The following is a 25,716-nucleotide window of genomic DNA, read 5'->3' as shown; positions in this document are numbered from 1 at the left end:
CCACCATGTCTAGCTAGACATGCACTTTTCTACTTAAATTTAAGTATTTTTTCAATTTTGGTTATTATTTCCAACCTCTCATACCAAAATAGTTATTCCAAATATATATGTATATATAAAATGTATTTACATATATGTATATTTAAACACAAAATGTTATACGTATACTATATATAAGCTAATGAGTTATATTTACTTATCTTTCCAAATGATATGTTATTTCCAAATCTACTTAAAAACTATTTAAAATCTTGGGTAATATATAAATCTTGAGTAAAATATAAATAATATCTTTTCTTCTATTTTCCATTTATTGTGTAAGTTCAAAATCTTTAAAATAATATTTAGTAAAGTGGCAATAAATTACATATTTGGCTAGTTTTAATAAAAATGGCTTTAGTACTTCACCACTTAATTATGTGCTGCTGGATTTGGGGACTTAGACTTCATCTTACTTAAGTAATTCCCATCTGTTCTTAGTTTACTCAGATATGAAAAGTTGTGGCTAAAAACAATTGTTTTCTTTTTAAAGGTCTAACCATTTTTTCCCTTACTTTAGTATTTTGAAAGCTTCCCTAGTGTATAATCATCTCTGTATTCATGGAATAAGCCTTAGTCATGCTGCCTTTTTAAAAATACACTCCCGGTCAAATTATTAATATTTTATTTATAAGTGTGGCTCCTTATTCATCAGTAAAACTGATCTAGGATTTCTCAATCCCCATTATCTCTGACAGATTGGGTTTGTGGTTATATATTTATTTCTAATACTATAGATAATATGTGTCCTCTGAAGAGTGGCTAAAAAACTTTTTTTTTTGGTACAGGAGAGCAAACTCTGGACCTTGCACTTGTGAGGCAGGCAGCAGAGCCATGAGCTAAATCCCCCGTCCAGTTTGGTACTTTTTGACAATTATATATTCATCCTGGAGAAATAAAGTGATAGGCTTATAAGAATTTATGTACAAGTCTGTTTGTACTGGCATGAAAACCTGGAAATATCTCAAATGTCCATCAACAGGAAATGAATTGAATAACTTATGGCTTATCTAAACTATGACTTGTTATGCAGCAATTTTTAAAAGTCTGATTGGTATCTCTGGACCTGGAAAGTCATCTATAGTTGTTAATGAAAAAGGAAAAAAATCCATACACACATGTATGTAAGTTTGCATGGCTTTAAAAGATTAAGTTAATATCTACCAAGCTCTTAAAGCCCTCAGTCTACTTAGTCTAGGGCAAAGTGGAAGGAAACTGCTAAGAAATGGAGGTCATTACATTTGAAGGAAGACACATTTCCTTAAAGGGAGAAAATTACAGAAATACATGAAAGTCTTATAGCAGTGACCTCTGAATGATGCCACTAGGGATGATTTCTCTTTCCTATTTGACTGTATTTTCCAATTTTCTGTAATGACAGGGTTATGTTTCAAACTGTCGCTTTTTTGTTTTTAAGTGTTTTGAGGTAGTGGACAGGGTGAGGCCTTGCCTTTCACTGGATTCTTCTGTCCTAAACCTCCAGCAGAGCAGTGAAATCCCCTCGGGTTATAAGGTTTTGTCCTCTCTGGCCAAGGGCCCAATTTGAAGCCCCGAAACTCCCTTCCCTGAGTTCCAAAACTCCCTTCCCCGAGTTCCGCTTCCCTGAATTTCTCCCTCTTCCCAACATCTGGGAACATCTGCTTTTCTGCCTTTAGACCCATAACAACCAACAGCCCCACACACCTACCCCCTGCTTGCTCTAAGGAATGCCAAAGTCCAACTCTCTTGGTCTGATAGTTTCCAAAATGAAGTCCCCCACTCTGTTTAAAGTTTTAAAGCAACACATTTGCAGCATAGATTTGATTCATAAGTATACGATCTTTATGTGAATTACTAACTAGCTGCATTAGTGCCAATTGTGAAAGCTACATTTCACAGCATGGAAATCTGAAGATTAAAATGTCTTTTCTTAGTGAGCAACCCCTGAAATTTCTGCAAACCGAGCTGTGGTTCCGAGCAAGGGAAGGTAGGGACACTGAGTGATGGAAAACCAACTGGGCCCACAGAGTCACTGCTTCAGCAAAATAACAGAGAAAGGGCAATTTCTTTTTCTTGGTTGTTTGCTTGTTTGTTTGTTTGTTTTTTGGTACTGGGGATTGAATTCGGGACCTTGCGCTTGCAAGGCAGGCACCGGAACCACTGAGCTAAATCCCCGGCCAGAAAGGGCAATTTTTAAAGACTTATTCACTATGAGGAAAACACATAAATATATCCCAGTCCCTTTGTGAATCCAACGAACACACAAGGAGTGGGTCACAGAGGAGTAGCTAAATGGGCACTGTCCTAGGAATGGCTTTGATGGTCTGTTACTCCCTTCACCACCAATAAACTCACCTAGGGCATTAGAGTTTTCTGCTATACCCCCCCCTTTATCCCTCCCTAGGGCTTAAGGATCTATTCTCTGTCTTCCACCCAAACAGCAGCTTGACCCAGGCAATATTTGGGGGTTACCCTTGCTCCCCGAGCTCCTCATGGTGAACTGCTAATAGCTACACTGCTCCCTGACAAGTGGTAGCTTCTGGGTGGCTCTTCTGCACCCTTGGATTCTTGCCCGTTGTGGTGTCCTCCATCCACACAGAGCAGTGTGCTTCCCAGGCTGATGGCTAGGAATGCCCAGCAGGCAGGGCCCGTCCTGGTTTTATAAAATGTACTGAGAAAGAAAAAAAATGCGTGGTTGTCTGGTCCACAATATTCATGGCCACAGTGAGCTTTCCCAGTGACCCCTCAACAAGTCCCCTTCTTTGCTGACCTGGGTCAGAGTTCTTTTCAGTTGCTTACAACCCAAAGACTCCTAAGTGAGAAAATATGTGAAAGAAAATAACTGTTAGGACATCGCACCTAAACCATTACTGCTTTTGTCTGGTTGGATGAGGGGGGATTTTTTTTTCCTTTACACATTTATACATTTTCCTAATTTTCTTTCCATGGATACAGATTGCATTAGGAATAAATACTAAGGGGCTCAGAAAACTTAAGAGATAATTTCTTTGAAAGATCAAACATGTTTCTGATTCTCACTAAACCCGATAATCTGTTCAAAGATGCCAAAACCTCTTAAGCTCAAAGTCACAATGTTAACACGCAATTATTAAAATCAGCTGTCATGACAGCCCCGTCAATGATGACAGTTTTTTCAATAATACCCAAATCCCTTTTTCCGGTAAGAGGTGGCAGTGGGGGTTTTCTGGTTCTCTAAAATAAGGGAAAATGACCAGTTACCCCACAGATTCTGGGCATGACCAGAGGCTACCATACTACCTGCTAGAAAATATCATTTTACTATCATAACTTGGATTTTAAACCATGTTCACTTTCTGAGTAATTCTTAGAACACGCATACACTGAAATGGTATACCAAAGTCTACTTTTTGTTCTTACATGACCATAACCTACTAAGGACAACACATTAGAGATACATAAGACTGGAAACCGAGGTTAGGTGTGATAAGCCCTTTGGCTTTGGCACCATCGCTGCCCACCTCTCAGCTCTAACTTTTATTATATGCTGTGCTGGATCCCTTGTCCTCTCTGAGCAGTCTGTGGGATGACTGACGCTACCTGTCCTGTGTTCCTATATCAGTTAGCAGCATTTTACACAGTTGCTCAGAGGCCTCATGTTGTGAATAAAATATAAGTAGAGAGGAATTTATAAGAGTGAAATTCACCTAAATGTTACATTTTTTGAAACGTAACAGTTAAAGTTTGTGCAAAAACACTTTTGGCTGCAGGTCTCCAAATTCTCTACAGCAGCAAGCAGCACAAATACCATGCTTGACTTGTTCATCTTTACTGTCAGATAAATACCTGCAAAGGAGGGGGGAAATGTGGGCAGAAAGGTAAAGAATAGAAAATTTATCACTTGCAAGGAATTAATTAGAGCAACATCCAAATGGTATGTTTTGGCAGCTCTCTGCTTGGAATGTCATACGTTACTCAAAAACAAAATGTAATTAATTGCTCGAGCTACATGGCAAGTTCAGCAGGGAGATGCTACTTGGATTGCTTGCTCAAAGGTAAGTTTTATGTAAATATTTTTAAAATCTAGCTTTCTAAGGCTCTGAAAATTTCATTACTCGAGTGGTCAATGAAATTGTTAGAAAATAAAGAACACCCCGATACCTTTCATAACTTCCACATCACTTTGAAATTCTGCTTTATAAAAATCCTCTGGGTCATCAGCCTAAACACCAGCAAATGATAAAAGCCAGGCAAACTGCCTCAGAATGCAGGACACACTGGAGGTCCCGAGAGTGGCACCAGGAGCTATGACTCCTGGGGAGGTGCAGGGAACAGATTAGCAACCAGGGAGGTCAGGGAAGGATGCAGTTCCAGCCATAAAGGAATTTAACATCTCTCAGGGAGGCAAGATCTACAAACTGATAACAATACCTAAAGAAGAGATAAAAAGCCAGGGATGTAGGGAATGCCTGTGAAATTTACATTTTAAACAAAGCAGCTAGGACTACATCAACTACTTTTCAAATCAAACTGCTTGGTGCGCATTATTTTTTATGTGTGATTTAAAAATGACACAAATTTACCATGTTAGCCATTTGCTGCGCACGTTCAATAAATTCACTACATTCACACTGCTGTAAAACACATCTCCAGAGCGTCACCACAGGAAATACAAACTGTGTACCCACTGCATGCTAACTCCTGGCTTTTGTGAACTATGAGCATGGGTATGCACGTCTCCTCCTAATTGTGTTTCAGGTCTTTAGGGCATAGCCCCAAGCGGGATACTGAGTCATACAGCAACTCTGACATTTTTGAGGAACCGCCATACTGTTTCTCACAGCAGCTATCCATTCCCGCCAACAGTGTGCAAGGGCACCAGTCTCTCCACATCCTCACCAGCACTTGTTACACTGGTTCTGTACTAGGAATTAAACCCAGGATCTGACCAGGGAGCTGCATCCCCCGCCCATTTTATGTTGATACAGTCTCACTGAATTTCCCAGGCTGGATTTGAATTTGCAATCTTCCTGCCTCGGTTTCCCAGAATGCCAAGATTACAAGCACGTGCTCCAGTGCCTAGCTTTGTTTTGTGTTGTCTGTAGTAGCTATGCTAACATATTTGAAGACACAGCTCATGGTGGCCTTGATTTGCACTTGTTAAATGAACGGTGATGTTCCCTGACATCATTTCTCGGAGGCTGAGAGAATGCCAGCACAGTAGTGAAGACTTAGCTCCTCAGCACAGACTGACACATCAAGGGGACAGGCATTTTCCAGGATCCCAGTGAACGTTTGCAATGGGACAGCATCAGCTGGGAGGGAGGACCTGCACAGGAACTCTCCCACAGGCATTCTCCTCCTACTGATTCGTTGGAAAATGGTGGAGAGGGAAAGTAACTCAAACCAACTCAATTTACAGGTCGCTTGGTTCATACAGCTGAGATTTCTCATCCTGTATGGCCACCTGTTCTTGGGTTCTCGGCTCAGCTATGCACACGTGATTTAAGGTTCTGATGGATACACCCTGGGGAAATGTTCCATCTGTACTGTGCTCCAAAGGGACAACACCAGAGAGCTGGGAGACAGTCACACAGCCAGACATCACAGCTTTCAGTGGCACAAACCATTTTCACACGCTACCACACAGAACGAAACAAAAAAACAGTGGAAACTGTTAAATATATGGGTTGTACTATACTTACCTATGCCCTCCCCGATATGACTTTATTTAGGAAAAAAGGCTTTAGAGATGATCCAGTAAAGAGTAAGTCATTTGAAAGATTTGGCGATAGAAACAGCAAGCAAATCTTGTGAGGGTGAAGCATCTATAAGCCAAGACCAGAAATTAGCTGGGCATGGTGGCACACACCTATAAGCCCAGAACTCTAGAAGGCTGAGGCAGGAGGATTGCAAGTTCAAGCCCAGCCTGGGCAATGTAGCAAGACTCTGTGTGGAAATAAACAGAAAGGACTGGGTCCATAGCTCAGAGGGAAGGCCCTGGGTTCAGTCTCCAGCATCACCCCCCAAAAAAGTCAGCATCAGTAAAGCCCCCAAAACCAAGAAAAAGCATGGAATGGTTCTTGCTCATTCACCTCAGAAGGAACCGGCATTGCCCCACTGACCCCTTCCCCCAGACTGCTAGTCTGTAGAATGTGAGGCCGTTCCCCTCTTCTTGTTTGTTTGAACTTGGGGCCCTGTGCTTGTGAGGCAGGCAGTGGAACCATTGAGCTAAATCCCTGGCTCCGTTCCCCTCTTCAAACCACCTCGTTTGTGACCCCTTGTTACAGCAGCTCCAGCAAACTAAGGCGCTACAATCCAACAGATGCCAAAGTGACCCACGAAGTGACAGACTAGCCCAGGAAAAAGTGGGCTATAACTCAAGCGTCACCTCAATGCCGCTGCAGAATATGTTGCCAGCAGGGTTTGTGTGGGTAAGGAACACAGAGAAAAAGCACTTGTTTTCATCCAGTACCTTGTGTGCCACCAAGCAATGCCCCCAACAAAGCCAGCTCTCCAGGCCCCAGGTCAGCATTTTTAGAGCCAGACGAGAGGCAAAAATGAATTTGGAAGCCACAAGACTCATCTGCACAGAAAGCCTCTCTCTAAACAGCCTCGGGCTGGCAGGACGCCGAGAGGCTGCTGGCAGCAGTCTTGGTTTCTGCTGAAGCAGTTTTCTGGAGAAAATTAGAACTTTATTTTCTAAGACTGCCATGTGTTTCTCAAGAGCTTCCAAAGAGAAGTCTGGTAGAGGATATTAACACAGAAGTCCACTGAGGGAACTGCCCTGAAACTGGCAAGGAAGGAGAACAAAGAAGAAAAGCCTCATCTTCACGAGGTGTTCAGCAAGTTTACAGCTGGCAAATTCTCCTTGTTGGAAGTGATAATAGGTAAGAGTTTAATTAACCTCCAGACCCTGATCAGAGGAATGGCATGAAACTAGGCAGCCTCATCATGTGGTGAACAAACAAAAACTACACGCAAGGCTGCGAAACAACCCGGACACAAGAAGCTGTTAAATATTGACTGAAACTAAGTTAATAAGAGGAATTCTCGGTCTGTGTTATGAAAGCAAAGATCCCTTTCAACCGGTCTAATAAAACCTGTCACTGTAGTTCTTACAAGAATAACTGAATCAACAAATAGGATGAAAAGATGGTTCACAGTGGTGTTTGAGTTGTTTCAACCCCTTCATCCGATACATGCTGTGACTACGACAGAAACTGCTCTTCTCCTTTCATTCACCGCTTGAATTCTCCCAATAAGCCACCCACAAATGGACCTGGATGTACATACACAAGTCTCAGGGTTTATACGTGGATAAAAGGTATTTTGTTGGTGCTGCCACTCAAAGGAATGCCCTGTAAGGGACAGGATTGAAGATGTAGGGTTCCTGGGAGCTAGGGCGTGGGAAGGATGGCAGGAGAAGGGGCAGAGGCTCAGCAGCTGTGAGCAGGAAAGAGCCCCAGGCTCACGGCCTGAATCCCCTTTTGGAGGCAGAGCTTTGGTTGCCTCCAAGAGAGCAAGGGGGTCCTGGCTGCCGTCAAATTGTCCCCCTGCGGGGTCCCGCTGTGGGCTGCTCGCACGCTCCTTGTTCTTGGGCTTCTGCCTGGAATCTGAGGGCAGCAGGCACTGCCAAGGCTGAGTGGCGGGGAGGAGCGCGGTAGAGGTGAGACCATCCACCCCGGCCAGACTGTGACAAGCCACTGCTACCCCGGAGCAGCGCCCTCGACAGGACTCTGTCACCGAGTCCTAGGAAATGGATTCGGCCTCAGACCATGGCCAGACTCTTGTGATTCCCTAACAGCACCCTGACTCTCTCTGATCGTGCTTGTCAATGCTTCAGCCATTCGGTTTTATGGCCACATCAACGGTGACCTGCACTGTCTGCTGACGGACGTACACCGACGGGCCACCAGAAGAAGGCACAGCGGCCAAATACAACGTACAGCTCATGTCACAAGTGAGTCACGCCAAACTAACCAACAGCTACATTATGTACGCAGTGGCCCCACGACTTTCCGATGCTTGTGACCACAGGCTCCTTTGGACACGATGGATCTACCCACTTCACTCTACTTCTTCTCCACCCAGGCGTGGCAAGCTGCACAGGGTGCCTTGAGGTCACAGGGAAACTGGAATGGGAAGAGTAAACACGAGGCAAAGAGGAACCGAGCAACCAACCTCCACTCATTTCCACCTGGCACCACTGGCACGATCCAGTGTGCACCATTTCCACAGTCACCGGGAGTCTGGGAGGCTAACGTCCAGAGCCACAGATTCTCCTTCGTGATCGATCAAACACGAGTCAGTGGCCAGGCACAGCGGCATATGCCTGTCATCCCAGCTACTTTGGAGACTAGGACAAGAGGGTCACAAGTGTGAGGCCGGCCTGGGCAACTGAGCAAGACTCTGTCTCAAAAACAAAGAAAGAAAACAAGGGAAAGGAAGAATGGAAGGAGGCAGGCAGGGAAAGAGAGAAACTGATCTTCACTGGCAATACAGACTGAAGGAAAACCATCATTTCTTCTAAGGCATTTGCCAGAGAAAAGCAGTACCAGCTGATGTCCTGGTGTTCAGTGACAACACCTGCCCAGACTGCAGTAACCTGGGCATTAGCTCTGGTCTCCCAGCCCCCGGGTCTCCCCATCAGCTTTGAGTCCTATCAGTGCCACCTCCTGGGTTGCCCTGGTCCGTCAGCTCCCTGATATTCTGCCTGCAGTGCACAAGCTCCACCCTTTAGCAGTCACCACTGTGTGTGGCCAACACTGCCAAGGCCTCTCTGGTCCTGCATGCTCAGCTCTGTTTAATCATCCTTTCCATGGAAGAGCACTGTTCACCACCAGAAGCAAATACCTGAGAAAGTCCACTTCAAGGAAGAAACACAGATTTTTGGCTCATGGTTTCAGAGGTTGGCTCCGTTGCTCTGGACCTGAGACAAGGCAGATAAGGGTCTGGGAAGAGAAAGCTGCTCACCTTGTGGCAACTAGGAAGCAGAGAGTCCATCAGCTGGGGCAAAGGACGAGATACAATCACGAAAGGCATGCACCCAGTGACCTACTTCCTCCAACAGGCCAGATCTCCTGAAGTCACCAAATACCTCCTCGATGCTATCAAATTATCAATCCACCAATCAATTAATCCACTGGTAAAGTCAGAGTTCTCACAATCTAGGGACTTTCCCAAAGCCCTAACTCTGAACATAGCTGCCTGGGGAACCAAACCGTCAACACTGGAGCCTTTTGGGGACATTTCATATCCAACCCATAGCAAGCACCTTTCACTGGCGTTTTTCAGGGGCTCACAACTACCAGGCTGTGTTATCCTAATGGCTCTTTGGGGCCCAGGTTAGACTTGACTGAGCAGGTTAAAGGCAGGTTTTTAGGGGTAGGATGGCCTTGGGCTGGGACCTCAGCGCCTTTGCCCCAGGTGTCTGACATACCCCACCCAAGTCACTTACACTCCTTAGGCCCAACTGGCCCTAATATTCCCACATCATTATTCATTAATTAGCCACAAGGTGATGTCCTTTATTAGGCGTCTGGAATGCTCCTTTGATGTCTCAACTAAAGGAAGACATTTACCATCAAAGTCCTGTGGCCGCTGACTGCCTAGTCTTAATAATGTAGATGTAGAGATATCAGAGTGTCTGGTCCATACAGGGCAAGGCATTTCTTATCACCATCTGCTACCAGGTATGTGAAATCCATATCATGCTTCCAGGAGTGTATTTTCCGTATGATAAAACCAGAGCCACAGAATTCCATTCTGGGAGGATCTTGTCCAACTTCCTGTTTGTATAAATGAAAAAACCGAAATCTTTAAGGTTCTTCCCTAAAATCACAAAGCACTAAAAGCTTTTAAAATTCTTCTTTCACGGGAGTCATCTACCTACAGAAGAAACATCCCAAGTGGGGTAAATCGTCCTATATCTTCCCTATGACTTAAATCCATTGTGTCCAACGCAGAAACGAGTAAATGATCAGACACAAAATATACCTGAACGACAACCCAGCTAGTCCTTCTTCTAGGTAATCTTCCCGAAAGAGTTAAAGACAGCACAATGCACTATTACATGAACACCCGTGTTTACAGCAGCACAGCGCACAGTAACTAAATCTTGGAGGCGGCCTCTATGTCCCTCAACAGATTAATGGATGGAGAAAATGTGGTATTTGTACGCATGGAGCACTGCTTGCCATGAAGAAGACACACTTGTGCACGTGTAGGAAAATGGACGCACCTTGAGACCATAATGTTAACTGAAATCAGATTCACAAACTTCAATATCACATGGTTTCTTTCACGTGAGAAATCCAAACTGTAAAGAGCAAAGATAATAAGATAATAGGAAACAGGGAGACAGATCCTTTGCAAAGGGGAGGTGGCCAAGAGATGGAGGGAGGAATGTCAACATTACAGACTGCAAACAGGGACCAATAAAAACAAAAATCCAATTTTTAAAAAGAAGATACATTTTTAAAGTCCAATCTGTACATTCAACGTTTTCACATTTGCATTCAAATATAGGAGCATCTCCTTCAAATGTTCCCACAGAAACGGTGCTGCAAAGAGCCGGAGGGTCTTGAAACCCTGGGTCTGCCCTAAGACCATTCATCCAGTCTATGCCAGAGGGAAGCAGAGCTCTCTGAGGAGCTTCCTGACTCTAGGAAAACCGAGGAGTCTTGAGACAGGAAGTAGAGGAGCCCAGGAAGCAAAGCCAAAATGCAGGAAAACAGCTAAAAGAACAAAGTCTTAAAGCTGATCCAACTGAAGCTCAGAGAAGCTAGAGGTAAGTCCACACAGCAGCAGTGAGCGTGCTGCGCAGAAATCGAGGTGTCACCACGACTGGCCAAGCGGCCCTTCATTCACTGCAAGGCTGGGGGAGCCAGCAGGGGCATCTGCCTGGTTTAGGTCATGACTCCGCCTCCAGAGCAAGCTCCAGTGGGATGTGAGGCTGCGCAGACCCTGGGGAGAGGAGGAGTGCCTCCACCTGACACAGGAATGCTGCTGTGTATGCGGAAGCGCCTTTGGCAGCTCTGCAATGAAAGCAGAGTTCCATTCTGCTAAAGAACAAAAAATGAAACTAAAGCTCAGAACAAAAGGAAAGGCAAAGGCAAACATCCCTGACAATGAGGATGTGTACTAGGCAAGGTGATTTTTCCATGGGTGACTTTTCATTCACCTCTGAGGTCTATTTTCTCCACCTGGGCAGGGAATTGTGGCTTTCCATGAAGCCAGGATGTGGGGTCAGCATTTCTCCTTTAGCCACTCTTTTTGGGGGGTAGGAGGAGGTACTGAGGATTGAAATCCAGGGTCTGCAAACTGAACCACATCCCCAGCTCTCCCTTTTTTTTTTTTTTTTTGAGACAGGGTCTCACTAAGTTGCCCTGGCTGAGTTTGAACTTCAGATCCTCCTGCCTCAACCTCCCAGAATACTGGGATTATAGGTCTATTATGCCTCTGGGCCAAGCTAACCACCTAACCATTCTGTTTCTACTATACGATTAAGAAAATTTACTATTTCCATTTGAAGACAGGGAAAAAAAGACCCAACTTTTCAAACTTCCTACATTTTCTTAGAATCAGGCCCATTTTAATGTCAGATATGGACATTTACAATTAGAGTTTATTCTTTTTATTTATTAGGTTGTACTGAGTGATTCTTTTTTCAGGGAGAAAATAGCAAACAGCTGTTAAAGAATTACCACACTCATTTCAGAGCTACAGAACTCACTTTGATCATGAGCGTTGTAACTAGAGTTGGAAGGGGCGAAGCGTGCACAAGCATTTCGGGCCAACATTTCAATTCAACTCTTTGCTTCTAAGGAGCTAGAAAGACGGGCTAGCAGTATTTAGCTGGAATGATTTATGAGAAAAAAATTTTTTTTACTTTGTTTAATAGCTTTGCAATTTAACCTCGAGAGGCTAGACCCAGACAAGCACCGTTTATCATTCAATGTTAAATAAAACACAGAAATGACCATGCCAAGCAAAGTGGTCATTGATAGTATTTCAGAAACTTGGCTTCTAAAAGGAGCCAAAAGCAACACTGATAAGGAGAAAGAAATGTTAGCTTATTTTTTAAAACATGTTAAATTGCCTCCCCTCGTTCTGGCTGAGCATAGCTGCTCAAGAGGCAGGGTATGTTCTGGACACGTAAGCCTCCCTTCTGGTTTTAAATGGCCAATTAAATTGTGTTTAGGCCTCCCCTTCCTCCCTCTCCCACTCCTCCTCCTCCACCAACGCCACCATCAGCTTCTCTCTCATGAGAAGCATTTCAGGAGGAAGAACACTGAGCAGCCTTGAGCCAGGCACCTCCTTCTGTCATCACTGTCCTCCGAGCAGCTGCAAGGCCAGCCCCCTCCTCCACTTGCAATTCTAGGGAGCCACAAGAGAACTTTGCAGAAAGGGCAGGTCCTTCCCCCTGGGATAGTTAATCCTGGTGGCCAACTCGACTGGCTTGGGAAATTAACAAGCACACTTCTGGATGTGTCTGGGTGTGTCATGGGGACATCACCTCGGTGACTATGTCTGGTTCCTGGCCTCTTCCTCTCCAGCTCTTGCCCTGTGCTCTGATTCCTGGAACCAATGAAGTTAAGCAGCTCTGCTCTGCCATTCCTTTCCACCACAATGTTTCTACCCTGTAGCCAGCCAACCATGGACTGGACCCCTGAAACCAGGAGTCAACACTAAACCCCTCCCCACTTAAGTTGCTATTTTGTTCCAGCAATGGGAAAGCTGACCAATAACCCCTGTCAAGGCCTTAATTAAATGTGTGGTTCATTTCTGGGGGGTGGGGGGAGAAAAGTAGACTTACAGGGGCTTACCAAAGAGGGCCCATCCCCTACATGGTTGAGTGAGGAACCTGGAAGCAAAATTTATGATAAAGCAAAACCAAAGTGCTTTCAGAGAGACACAGAGGCCATCAGCGAGCAAAGCCGTACTCAAGGCCTTCAGTCTCAATTCTTTCTGTCAAAAATGGGAGGGGGACAGAGAGGACGAGACACAGGGCTTCTAAAAAGATCAACTTCTACTGTCTCTTTTTCTAAGGTCAGGTTTAGAAGACAACTTTAAAATCTACTACCATTGAAGCCCTTCCTCAGGTAGCACAAGCTTTCCACCAATGTCCTGCCCAGGTTTCCATGAGAATTAAAGAAATGAAAGGCCTGTTTCATTAAAAAGGTAATAAAATGAAATCTTGGTTTAATCACTGAAGACTTGACTTTATCACGCTTCTAATTAAATCTCCCAGATAGCACAGGCAATTCTGCCAACAGCAAAAAAAGCTACATGGCCTCTTTTATGAGGTGCAAAGTAATTGTTTTACTTTAAAAAAATTTTTTGAGAGATCTTCTCTAACTTCAATGGACTTGTTGGATTTTTCTACTAATAGTGTGTTGCTGGCTGGGCATGGCAGCAAACGCCTGCAGTCCCAGCACTCGGGAGGAGGTAGGAGGATCACCGAGAGTTCAAGGCCAGCCCGAACCACATAGCAAGACCCTGTCTCAAAAAATGGGAAGAAAAAACACGGTGTGTCCCTGAGGAAATATGTGATCTCTTTCCCTTACTGTCCCCCACTGTCAAGCGTCACGGAGCTCAGTTGTCTAGTTGCCTGAGCACTGAGAAAGTGACAGTCACCATGCCTAAGCCTCTCCACAAGACCCCTGGACGCGGTGGGAGCAGCCTGTCCAAGTCAACCGTGGCTGCTGCTACCCAGCACATTTTGCTCTAGCATTTAACAGGCTCACAGTAATCGCTGTGTCTGTTCAGGCTTTGTTTCTGTTTTATGATTAAGAAGCCCTTTCCTCAAGGAGTTACCATGCATCTGAGGAATTCCCAAACACCATCACAAAAAGCTCCACCATTAACAAGGATGCCAACACAGGGTTTCAACTTCCAAAAAAGGAAAGGGAGGGAAAAGCCTGGATGATCGTCCTGACCAGACACTCATTTTGCTGATAAGGAAAGAGTCTGGTCTGGGCAGCAGAGACGCGAAGGAACTTGTTAGTGAGAAACGACTGGTGACTTCAATGGATGCAAAGCCTAATTAGAGGACAGATAGCCAGGGGCTCGGTGGACTTGGATAGGGGTGAGGGCTGAGTGGGGTTCAGAAGCAGACAAAAGCCAGAGCAGCATGGAGCTGGGAACATGGGGTCCTGGGGAGCCAGCTGAAGTGGGGACTTCTTGATCCACACGGAAGCCCGTGTCTCACAGGGGGTGGTGGCTCGGTGTGGGAGGATAGGAGGTTGAGGGGCCCTGCAGGCTGGGTTCTGATGCCAGCCTGACCTCAACTCCCTGCACCCTGAGGAAGGGGCTGGAAGGCATTTCCTGTGGATCTTTAATCTGTACACAGGGATGGCATCAACCACAGGTCAAGTCTTGTGAATGACAGGGTATGGCCAGTTGGGCACACACACTGCTCGTGGCTACCAGGCCTTGTGCTGGCGAAGGCAGTGAGGATGAATGTGTTAGTTACTTTTCTCTCGTGGCTGAGACAGAATACCTGACCCTGAAGTTGAAGGGAAAGGGGTTCATTTAGTTTACAGCTTGTAGATCGGCTGGGTCCGAGGCTGAGATGGCAGAGAAGCATCTTAGAGAAGAAACAACGTGGCGCACACGAGGCAGCAAAGGTAACAAGAGGACTTAACAGTGTCCCCCTGACCCTCACATCTTATTCAGATTACTCAGGGCAGGGAGTACTCACACCCTTAGTCCGAGTACCTTTGAACCTAGTACTATGAATCCATTCCTGCTTTACACACTCTAGATCCAGCCTATGACCACAGGAGGCTTTGGGGGACAGCTAGACTCAAACCGTAACAATGAACAAAAAGAAAACAGACCCTGCCCCCAGAGAGCTTCTAGGTGACCTGCTAGAGGCCAAACCTAGCAGCAAACAGCTCAGTGACTCTTCCAGCATGAGGCGCTAACATGCAGAAGCTCAAATACCCCGTGCGGAGGCTGGGAACAGCAGCCCTGGTGGCTCACCTCTCCGAGAGTACCCAGCAGCTCCTTGGCGAAGGCACAGGCTCTCCTAGGAGAAGGCACAGGCTCTCCTAGGAGGAGGAGTTCGGTTTGGTTCTTTGTGCCCAGAACTAAGAAACCCATGCTTTACCCAGGAACAAAGGATGCCAGCTGAACCAGCTCAGAGAGCCACGGAAGCTTCTGAAGAAAGGAAGACAGAACAGGAATTTAAGAAAAGCCCCATGAGGGCTAAGGCCCTGTGCACCTGCCTGACACCACCTCTGCTGCTCACCCTTCAACAGATGCAGTATCTCGTCCCCCTGCAGCTTCCGGGGCAGTCAAGAGAGGCAAAAAGTGGCTGCACTTTGTCTCCTCTCCCTTCTCAGCCAAGGAGAGGAATAAACACTTGGAGAGGTGACCATCTGCTCCTCCTTTACCGGGGGTCACGAAGACCGACACATAAAATCAACTCAAGGACCTTCAGGGGAGCTGGCCTGGCAGGAGGAGGTGTCCTTAACTCTCTCGGAGACCCGAAGTCACTCTGCTTTATAACCTCAGCGGAGAGAGAAAGCCGCGTTCATCAGACCACAGGGACGGCTGATGTGCACAGCGTTTTCCACATAAAGATGATCAAACACCAGGAAAGAACTTACTGTTTTTAAACCTCCCTGTGCAGGGGAAAGAGCTACAGGGACCCTCCAAGTTCAACAGTAAAGGTGGTCATACAGGAAACTACGGGATGGAAGAGACCTCATGGCCCTGGCTTTCACAAAGGTTAAAGCTTCAGAATAACTTTTCCTAAGGCTATAAATGATGAGGGCAACAACCTCGGAGAAGGAGTAGGCTGGCTTCTGGGTGCCCAGGACAGTCAGGAAATTTGCATTTAAAATGAGCGTTTTGCCTGCATTTGTATTGCAAAACCAACAGATTCATAAAAGGCCCAGGAAACTCAATTCCCAGGGACAGACAGGGCTCACAGGAGAGTGACCTCAAAAGGAAACTTCTGGCCCCACGCCCCGCTTATCTGCAATGCCAAAGAATTCACAGGCAGGCAGGGGGGACACTTCCAGGGTCAGACATCTGGCCTTGGGGGAAAGCTTTGGAGCAAGATTTTTATGCAGTTCAGGCGCTGGGTCTCTGTGATCCTCAGTCCCTGTCCTCCAGCCCCAGCAGGATGCCTGAGTCACCGCAGCCCTGATGGCTTCCAGCTGCGGATGGCCTGGCGGAGCCTTCTTAAAGAATACAAGGCAACAATTTACAGTCAGCCCCATCAACAGAAATGCTGATATCAGGCTTTCTGCAGCCAGTTAGGGAAAACATGTGTTGCCCGGGGATTGAGAGAGAGCATTCTGGCCAAACTAGAGGAATAAAAATGAAATATGAATAGAGGGAACATGTCTAAACTAACATACAATGGCATGAACTTCTACTTGTGAAATTAACTCGCTCTAACAATCACTCAGCAAACTTTCAATAACTACTCTGCAAGGTGCCTTGCTAGATGTAGAGAAGACAGGGTGATAAGGAAGGTCCCTTCTGACTACAGGGAAAGCCAGCAGTGCCACAGCAGAGCTCACGGGTGCCACTCATCTTGTGTATTACACTCCTCGTGTGCCAAAATTGCTCTAGATGCTTCTTTTGTATTAACTCTTTTATGCTCAGGTAGTACAAAGTAGGGTTTATTATGATCCTCATTTTATGGAGGAGAAAGCAGATCGGGGAAGTTAAGGAAGTGTCTGTTGGTAGGAGAACCTGGGATGTGAATAATCCAGGCAGTCCAGCTCTGTCCCGATAAGTGCATAGGTAAAAGGAGTCCAGCCACTGCCTGGGGAAAGGAGGCCTCTGGGTAAAACTAAGATCTTTATGGGTGCCCAGGAGTTTATGGCGGGGGGGCGGTTAGAAAGGTTCCTTCTAGACAGAGGGCCTAAAAGTTCAAAGTACAACCATCAGAGACGGTGAAAGAAAATCATTTGAAAGGATGAAAACACAATTCTATACCTCTCAGGCAGACAGGACTCTATCATACAGGTCCTTGCTAAACCCAGACAGGGACAGAGTCTCGACGTAAAGAACTGCAGCTGAACGCAGTACCATGATCTCACGGTGAGCACACAGGGCAGCATCTGAGAGCTTGATCCAAACCCTGAACAGCAACACCATTAAAAAGAATACCTTGCTTGCTACAGGCTAGGATCAGAGGTCCTCCTCACCAGGACCAAAGGGGAAACACTGAAACTGAAACCTCACCCAACCAGTCTGGCAAGGAAGAAAAACCCTGGAGGAGGGGATGGACAGACCAGAGGCCCACACGGTCCAGAAGGCCTCATTCTCAGGGTACAGCAGGTGCTTTCCTCAAGGTATTTTACAGTTCCAGACATCAGGGCTGCTTTGTTCACTGACCAACGAAGGCCTCCCCACACCCTTGAAAGATACGAATCCCACAGTGAGAAAATTAGAAAGCCAAAGAGGTTGTTTGCAGTGTAGCATAAATTGGCAGTTTTAAACATAGCTATTCTGAGCTTTATCTTTCTCTGAGACACTTAATTCACACTCTCTGAACAATGTTCTTTGAAATAAATATAATTTACTGAATCATATCCCATAAATGATTAAATAATGGGTTACCACTGTTAATGCCAACTATTAAATTTCAGTCAGTCAAGCCAACAGGAATAATGGACAGATTGTCCTCATGTTAAAAAACAGGTGTGTTCTCAAAGTCTGCTCACAAGTTGGCTGCTTGGAATTCGAGTTATTTTCTTCCTCCATTAATCATGTTAGTTCCGTGCAGTATTTGGTACCAAGACAGAACACAAAAGACCCAATCTGAGGTGTATGGAACATTCTGGGGGCCTAGCCAAGGTCAAGGAGGGTGGTCCTGGAAGAAAGTGCACTCAGGGCACCTTCTGGCCTGGGAACCAGTCATGCTGGGCTCTGCTAACTGGGGAGAGCCACAGCTCCTTCTCTGCTCAGCACAGTCCCTTCCCTGACGCCTGGAACAGCAGGCCTCTCTTCCAGGGCCACCACACTGGTGGCTTCAGTCAGCCCTCTGGGGCCGTGAACGTGGTCCCACTTCATTTCCTGGCATGAAAACACACGGACTGCTAGTTGAGGTTTTCTTGGGATTTTTTTTGCCATTGATCTAGACATGAGTGAAGTAGGGACACATATACCGCAGTGTAAGAGAGAAACTGCTGGTGATGTTAGCAAATTAAACTGGAATCCATCCAGAAGACCACTCTTCTCTCTACTTCAAACACAAGTACACGGCACTCTGCAACTTCTGGCTCTTGCCCAAAGTCAAAACGACCATGGCAGGTAAAATAAACACTCTGAGGCAGTGAGGCAGCCATGACACCTCAACTAAAGACACCCACGAAAGAGGACTTCCAGAACTGCTTCAGAAAGCGACGGGAGTGGTGAGCAAGTGCGTCCACGGTAAGGAGGGGACGGACGGCAATGTGTCTTACTGCATCTATTATGCATAGACTTATACATGTGTACCACATGTCTGATATACACTGTATCATGAAGGCATACACGCTGGAGGATACAATTTAGATGAGTCACTACAGACACGCACACACATTCACACCCGGGTAACATGTATTTGCCTATGGGGAGTCACAATAAACCTCAAGCGCCGAGGCCACCGATACCACTTGGTGGGTGGGTCACGCATCAATCTGAGAACTGGACGGCTCTGAAGCAGAGTGGGTAGGTGGCACGTGGTGAGCAGGGGGAGGGAAGAGCCAGACACACAGACCCTCTGAGCCACTGACTGTCAGGGGGGCATGGGAGTGAGGTGGACCTTCCCACGTGGGGGCGGCCCACACCCTTGGGTCCACAGACACAGAAAGCCACGACTTACTGGGACTTCAAATGCTTCCTGGGTGTCATCCAGCATCTGGATTTTGATGGACATAAGTTTTCCTGAAGGTGTTGAGGGCGCCTTCTGTCCACGCTCCAAGGTGCTGATCCCTGAATTCTCGGGGGCCCCCAGGCGAGATCCTGGGGTGGGCTTCTGCTCTATTTCTCCCATGGCGGAAGCGGCTCAAGTAACACCTGCGGAAAAGAAAAGCACATTAGGAGAAGACTCCTTTTTCAAAAACCACTTAGGTAGCTCTTTCATCTTCCTTCGTTGGGGGAACTTCCTCAAGGCACACACCAGGAAGAAGCTCTCCACACATGCCTGACCTCCACTTCCTTCCCTTACAAAGTCACCTTCAGGCAGTCACAGAATGCAGACATTTTTGCATACTTTTCATTTGCATAGCTTTGCATACTACTGCACATTTTAATCTTTTCTAGCTTCACAGTCAGCTCCTAACGACTCATATTAGAGACTTGGTTGTGTTCCGCATATTATTAGGAGCCAGGCATTACTTTTTACACTCTGGGAAGATGATAAACAGGGCCTAGGCTCTCTCATTAGCACCCACTAATCACCTTCTGTGGACATAGTAACCTGCTGGTAATGTGGGTGTTGTGAAGATGAATGGATAGTACACACATTGTGGCTCTCCCGGGCATCATCTGATGGAGGACCAGACACACTCACACAGACACCAACAACATAAGGTAGGCCCCTCTCTCTCTCTCTCTCTCTGTCTCTCTCTCTCTCTCTCTCTCCTTCCCATTCATTTCTATACTTGTCTCTATTTTAACTTCCCACTTCATCTCTTCCCTACCACCCACCCCTCCAGCTGCTCCTCTTTCTGAAAAAGCCATTCTATGAACTACAGGAGGTGATAAAATACACAGTTGAGTGTTTTTTTTTTTAATATTTATTACAGAAGAAGACACTGCTCCCTCAAAATTCTCCCTCACTCCAAACACACTTGTCCCGTAACTCTTGCCACATTCTGAAGCCGCTCTGGGAGTCCTCTTTCCTAAGAACCCTTATGAGGTCTGATAAACATATATGGTGAATGCAACCGCTGAGTGCTATCCAGTGGAAAAGGAGGCTCATAAAAACATGAGCAGGTCTTCATCCACCAGAACAGGTACTGCGCAACTCATGGCTCTTGTCCTTGACCATAAAAGGTAAATGTTTTGAACTGATACCAGGCAGCCATGAAGACACACACGAAAGAGGACTCCAGAACTGCTTCAGAAAGCGGCAACAGAGATGGGACGAGTGCGTTCAAAGCGAGGGGTACTTTGAAGGGGATTAATAGCAATGTGTCTTCTAATATAATAAAAATTTTATTTAAACCTTCACGGGGCCGGGGATTTAGCTCAGTGGTGCCACCGCCTGACTCAAGCACAAGGTCCTGAGTTCAATCCCCAGTACTAAAAAAAAAACCTTTATCATATTTTTCAAGCACACCTAGTATAAGACCAACAGAGGTACTGTTTTTCCCTAAAAATAAAACAATCCTCTTTGATCCCTCAGGACACCTGCCCTCCCTCTGTCCTCCCACCACCTGCACCCCTCACCAGGCCTTCACATAGGCACTCTCCCCGGCAGAAGGCTTTGCCTCTTCCTGTCATTGCTTTAAACCTCAGATCAATGTCACATCCTGGCCACGAGGGCAGACACCAGCTGCCGTCTCCTCTGTGCTCCAGCTCAAAGCCAGCCCCTGGTGCCCACCTGGGGTGCCTGCACACCTTTCCCATGGTTGCGTGAGCGCCCGAGGAGGCCCCTTAGCTGGAGTTTTCTTCGCAATTCAGCATCTGCCTAGGCAGGAGGGACTGAAACAGCTTGATGTCAGAGGCCGAGTTAATTACTGGAAAGACACACGAGGCACACAGGAATGGGCATTCCAGGGATGTGGGACAGCACTGAGGATGTGATGGGACAGAAAGAAGGTGGCACATGGGAAGGAGAGCAAGATTTAAGGCTGAAGAGTGAACGCCACATTACTGAAAGGACTGAGGAAATCAGATCGCAGAGAAATCTAGTCTCACCAGTGGAGGCTGTGAAGGAAAACTGCAGGAAAACGAACCAAGGATGAGTGGTAATATGGAAAAGAGATGGAGCACACGCCTATAATCCCAGCTCTCGGGAGGCTGAGGCAGGAGGATCGCTGTGAGTTCGAGACCAGCCTGGGCTACGTGGCGAGTTCTATGTCAGTCTCAACTACACAGTGTCTCAAAAAACAAAAAGAAAAGAGATGGAAGTGTAGGCTGGGGGTCTCCAGGTTCAAAGTGATCACAGCAATTTTATACTTGAGGGGATAATGGGCAGAGGTGATGGAAACTTCTGTGGAAAATTAACCTGATGTCATAAATGGTAGCTAAAGTGACAGCCCCAGGTTTCAGTAAGGGCAGAGGGGAGGAAGCAGGAGGCTGGGCGTGAGGGGCCCTGAGGGTCTGGGGTTATAAAAGGACACTTGGATGCTCGGGAGGCAGTGGACAAATGTGAGGGTGACAGTGATGTGGAGAAAGCAGAAGAACCATGGCGCCCGCCCAGTGCCGAGGGAAAGTGGACATGAAGAAGATGGGAAGGGGAACAGAAGAGAGACGCCCAGGGTGGGGGCACCACAGTGTCACCCGGTGCAAGGTCCAGAGCTCAGCGTGAGTCTGACACCTCTGAGACAAGTCACCCTCTGGCTCTCTGTGAATCTCAGGAGGAGGGTTTTCTCACCAAATCTCTCCGGATCCTGAGGGGCTGGGTCCCCAGAAGCCCTCCCCACCCCACCGCCGATGTCTTCCTTATGGAGACCCACTCTGTCCTCCCGGGGGACCCCCGATGTCCGCAGCACAGACACAAAGCTGGAAACCCTGGCGCCACAGGGACTTCCCGGGCAGTGCCCTCCCTGGAGCGCTGTCTAGGAAACGCCGGCTGCTCATTTCTCCCACGCCCACCTCCCCACAGCTGTCCAGAGCTGGCAGCGGCGGGCACTCTGCTGGGTGGCAAGGCCAGCTGAGGGCCAGCCTTGCTGAGAAGCCAGTGAGTCCACAGCCCTGTGCCGGTATCCTCCTGACACTGCCCTAAATAAATAAGGGCTCACTATGAACCTATGGCAGCCCTGCACAGCTGTGTGACCACCTAGACTTCGGTGAACTCGCAGGGATCCTCAGAGACCAGACCAGACTGAGGCCACTGCACCAAGCACAATGCCACGGACAATGCTCGGCGAATCAAAGGGAGGTGGGGTGGTATTCGTCCTGAAGTCAGTTGTGTTCACAATCAACTCCATAAACCAGGCAGAATTACTTCCATAAATCTTTTCTGTTTGTTGTCCAATGGTTAAAAATAAATGCGACCTCCGGAGAAAAGTATTCCATCAGTCAAGTGGGCCTTCCCATTCCCAGACTCCTCTGCACACGTTTTTCCTATTTCAGGAGCCCTCCCTGGCCCTCTACTGGCCCCCTATTCCCTGTGCCTCCCCCAAGAGGGGACAGGTCCTCTCTGCATCCTGGACGCTGGGCAGTGTCACTCTGCCTCTGTCTTTTCTCACTGGTGGCATGAAAGACCGGACACCCACAACTTAAAGGAGGAGAGGTTTATTTTTCAATGTCATACGAATAGATATTAATAAAGGAAATATTTTTTAAAGTCTTCTTACTTCTATGAAAAAAAATAAAGCAAAATTTCTTAACAAATTAATTAAAGAATAACATTAGTTAATACACGGTATACCATAATCTTTAAAAAATGGCCAAAACGTTAGAGTGCAAGTCACAGACAAAAAAGATGAGAGGTTTATTTTGTCTCATAGTTCAGTTCCTAGTCGGCTGGCTACAGGGCAGGACAGCACAGCACAGAGGCCTGGCGGAGGAAAAGCTGCTCACCTCATGGCAGAGAGTGAAAGGAGGAGCTGGGAAAGAGACAAACCCTTCCAGGCCACACCTCCAGTGACCTCCTCCTCCAGCCAGGCCCCATCTAAGACAGTCAGCTACAAGCCCCGTAATGCAGGCACCTTCCAAACACAGGAGGCTACGGGCCCATTCAGACCTGAACCATACAACCTCCTGCTGCTCCAGCTCAAAGAAGCAGGGGCCAGCCTGGGCTTTGTGCCCAGCGGGCAGGCGGGGAGGGGCCTTCAGTCCTTGTCACCTCCACCCAAAGGGGCTACAGCCCCTCCTACAAACACCTCATGTCTGTCCTACTAACAACCAACGAGGCCACTCCGCCTGCGAGCTCAGCCTCTTCTTCCCTCTCACCTAAATCCCCAGTTGCACATTCCATTTAGTTCTTGGCACCTTGGCGTTTAAGAATCTGAGTCAGTAACAGATTTGGTACCCTGACTTCTCTTTTTCCGTAGCCCTCAACGGCCTTGCTACCTGTATTACTTCTACTTCGGGGTACAGAAGTCTCGCCACGTGCCTCACGCTGTTTCCATATTTGCATACGGACTGTGGCTGGGCATGGAGAGCTCTGTTTAATTCAAACATAAATCCAACCACAAGTCTTGAGCCGGGCATCCTTAGGATGCCAGGGAACATCACGGGAAGGCTGTAAGTCATAACTAGGCGACCGCTATTGATGCTTGACGTGGTAACTGCTAAGCAACAATAGCGCTGCCTTCAAAATAAACACGTCTGCAAAAAGCCTTCCTGAGTACAAATCTGAGCTCACCTGTGCTCTGCTGTCACTTTCCCTCCAAGCTCCCTTCAAGCTCCAACCTGTGAAGCCTTAAGGAGTCAAAATAACCTAGATGGCTTCAGTATGGTGGCTCAGGCCTGCAGACTCAGCCGTCTAGGAGGCTAAAGCTGAATTTAAATTTCCCAGTCTGGGAAACTTATGGAGACCCTGTTTCAAAGGAAAAAAGTAAAAAAGGTGTTGGGGATATACCTCAGTGTGAAGGCCCTGGGTTCAATCCCCATACACATGCACAGACAAAACAGCGAAATACAACATTTTTAACTGGCAGAGAAAAAGTTAAAAACTAGAGTTGTCTTGTCATAATATCCTGGCTTAACGACTTCCTCTTGAAATACACCCAAAAGCAATAAGGAACATACACCAAAAAACGCAGAGTCCTTCCCCGAGGAAACTAGAAAACATCTGTGACCCACGACTGCAGGCTGTGAGAAAGAGCTGCCAACTGCACTGCAGGTCAGATGGGGAGGAGCAAGCCGGCTCCCCAAACCCATACAGCACCCCAACAACCAGCCGGGGATGACTTTCTCACAACAGCAGGGACAGGTGTGCCGAGGAGCAGGAGCAAGAGCAGAGGCCCGGGCACAGGAGGGAGGAAATGAGGAGCCTCAGCAGGCCAGGCTGGGAGGAAGCCGACTACTGCTGGGACAACAGGAACAAGACAGATGGCTTAGGATGCCACCAGCATCCAGCCCAAGGCTCAGCACGTGAGAGAAAAGCAAGGGCTGATCCCCCTACTGATGCCTGCAGTCACACGAACGCTAGCCTGAGACAGGGCCGTGTTTGCAGCCTGTGCCGGGCTAATACCAATATAGCAAGAAGACAAAGAATTCCTAAACCTTCACAAGATGCTGCCGAGAAGAAAACAAGGAAAACAGACGAGGGCACTAGGCCCAAGTGGCAGTGCACACCTGTACTCCCAGAACTGGGAGGCTGAGGCAGGAGGAAGACGCCTGGGCTGCACAGTGAATTCAAGGCCAGACTGAACTACACAGCGAGACCCTGTCTGCAATAACAAACAGGCAAACAAAGACAGATGAACACCCATCACACAAATGTCTCACGCAACAGATTACAATTTTGCTGAAGCATGTTGTCATAAATTCCCAAAACTTAGTAACTGATTTCTATAAACAAAAACACAGCAGGATTTATGAGTTCAAGGAAGCTCCAAAAGACATCAGCGGGAAACACACCATGAGAGCTGATCTTAGGGGCATAAAAAGAGAAGGATGAACAAAAATACAGGCGGAGGAGCATTCTTTTTTGTTTTATTTTGTTTTTAGTACCAGGGATCGAACTCGGGCCCTTGCGCTTGCAAGGCAGGCAGCAGAACCACTGAGCCAAATCCCCAGCCCTGGGCATTCTTAATCAAAAACCTAAAATCTAAAAGTGCTCCCAAATCCAAAATTGTATGAACACCAACAAGACGTCACACATGGAGAACTCCATACCTGACCTGCTGTGATGGGTGGCAAACCAAACACAGGCATAATAAAAATACTGCCTAAAATAACCTCCCGGCTTTATGCAGGAGTTCACGGAACATCAGTGAGCTGTCCACCCCCAGGAAGTCTCGTGGTGTGTACAAATATTCCACTATACAAGAAATCCAAAATCCAAACCACTTGTGGTCCTAGGCATTTCAGATAAAGGATATTCAACCCACAGCTCCAACACGTGGACCAAAGTAGAAGCGGCCAAAAGGAAATACAGCCAAGCACGGGGACGCACACCTACAATCCCAGCACTCTGGGAGGCTGAGGCGGGAGGATCTCAAGTTCCAGGCCAGGCTGGACAACTTAGCAGTTTAGCAAGACCCTGTCTAAAAATGAAAAGTGAAAAGGGGATGTGGCTCAGAGCCCTGGCTTCAACTCCCAGGACCACCAGAAATGGGAGTGGGGGTGGGGGCAGTGTAAACATCAAAAAATGTCCTCTGAAGGGCTAGGGATTTGGCTCAGTGGCGACGTGCCTGCCTCACAAGCACAGGATCCTGAGTTCGATCTCTGCTTTGGGGGAGGAAAAGAAAAACATACTCAGAGAAAATAAAAGATTCAAAATTTTAAGCTAAACTTTCATTCAAATATAAACAACCAAATGTTTTAAACAGGCAATACGTCAAAGAACTGCTATCCAAGCCCTTCTTGGAGAAACTAGCAAGACAAAATTCAGCAAAATAAGAGGTAAGTAGTAAAATG

General features: G+C 46.9%; 1 protein-coding gene across 4 annotated transcripts in view; it reads right to left on the bottom strand.

The window, feature by feature from the left end:
• The window catches only part of Farp1 (FERM, ARH/RhoGEF and pleckstrin domain protein 1), a 256,913-nt gene that overhangs the window by 164,337 nt on the left and 66,860 nt on the right, over positions 1-25,716 (bottom strand). For 3 of the 4 annotated variants that reach the window (XM_033760943.1, XM_033760945.1, XM_010604570.3), the window contains exon 2: positions 18,836-19,029. In XM_033760943.1, the coding sequence (XP_033616834.1) occupies positions 18,836-19,006 (171 nt within the window). In that variant the 5' untranslated portion in view covers positions 19,007-19,029. Of the gene's footprint in view, positions 1-18,835; positions 19,030-23,393; positions 23,396-25,716 lie in introns of all 4 variants that reach the window. The other variant, XM_033760944.1, reaches the window with a different exon arrangement.

This window comes from Fukomys damarensis, unplaced genomic scaffold (assembly GCF_012274545.1).
Source record: "Fukomys damarensis isolate Sample0158 unplaced genomic scaffold, DMR_v1.0_HiC HiC_scaffold_6, whole genome shotgun sequence".
Classification (NCBI taxonomy): Eukaryota; Metazoa; Chordata; class Mammalia; order Rodentia; family Bathyergidae; genus Fukomys; species Fukomys damarensis.
Note: the sequence above shows the minus strand (reverse complement) of the source record. Positions and strands in the feature narration are given on the sequence as shown.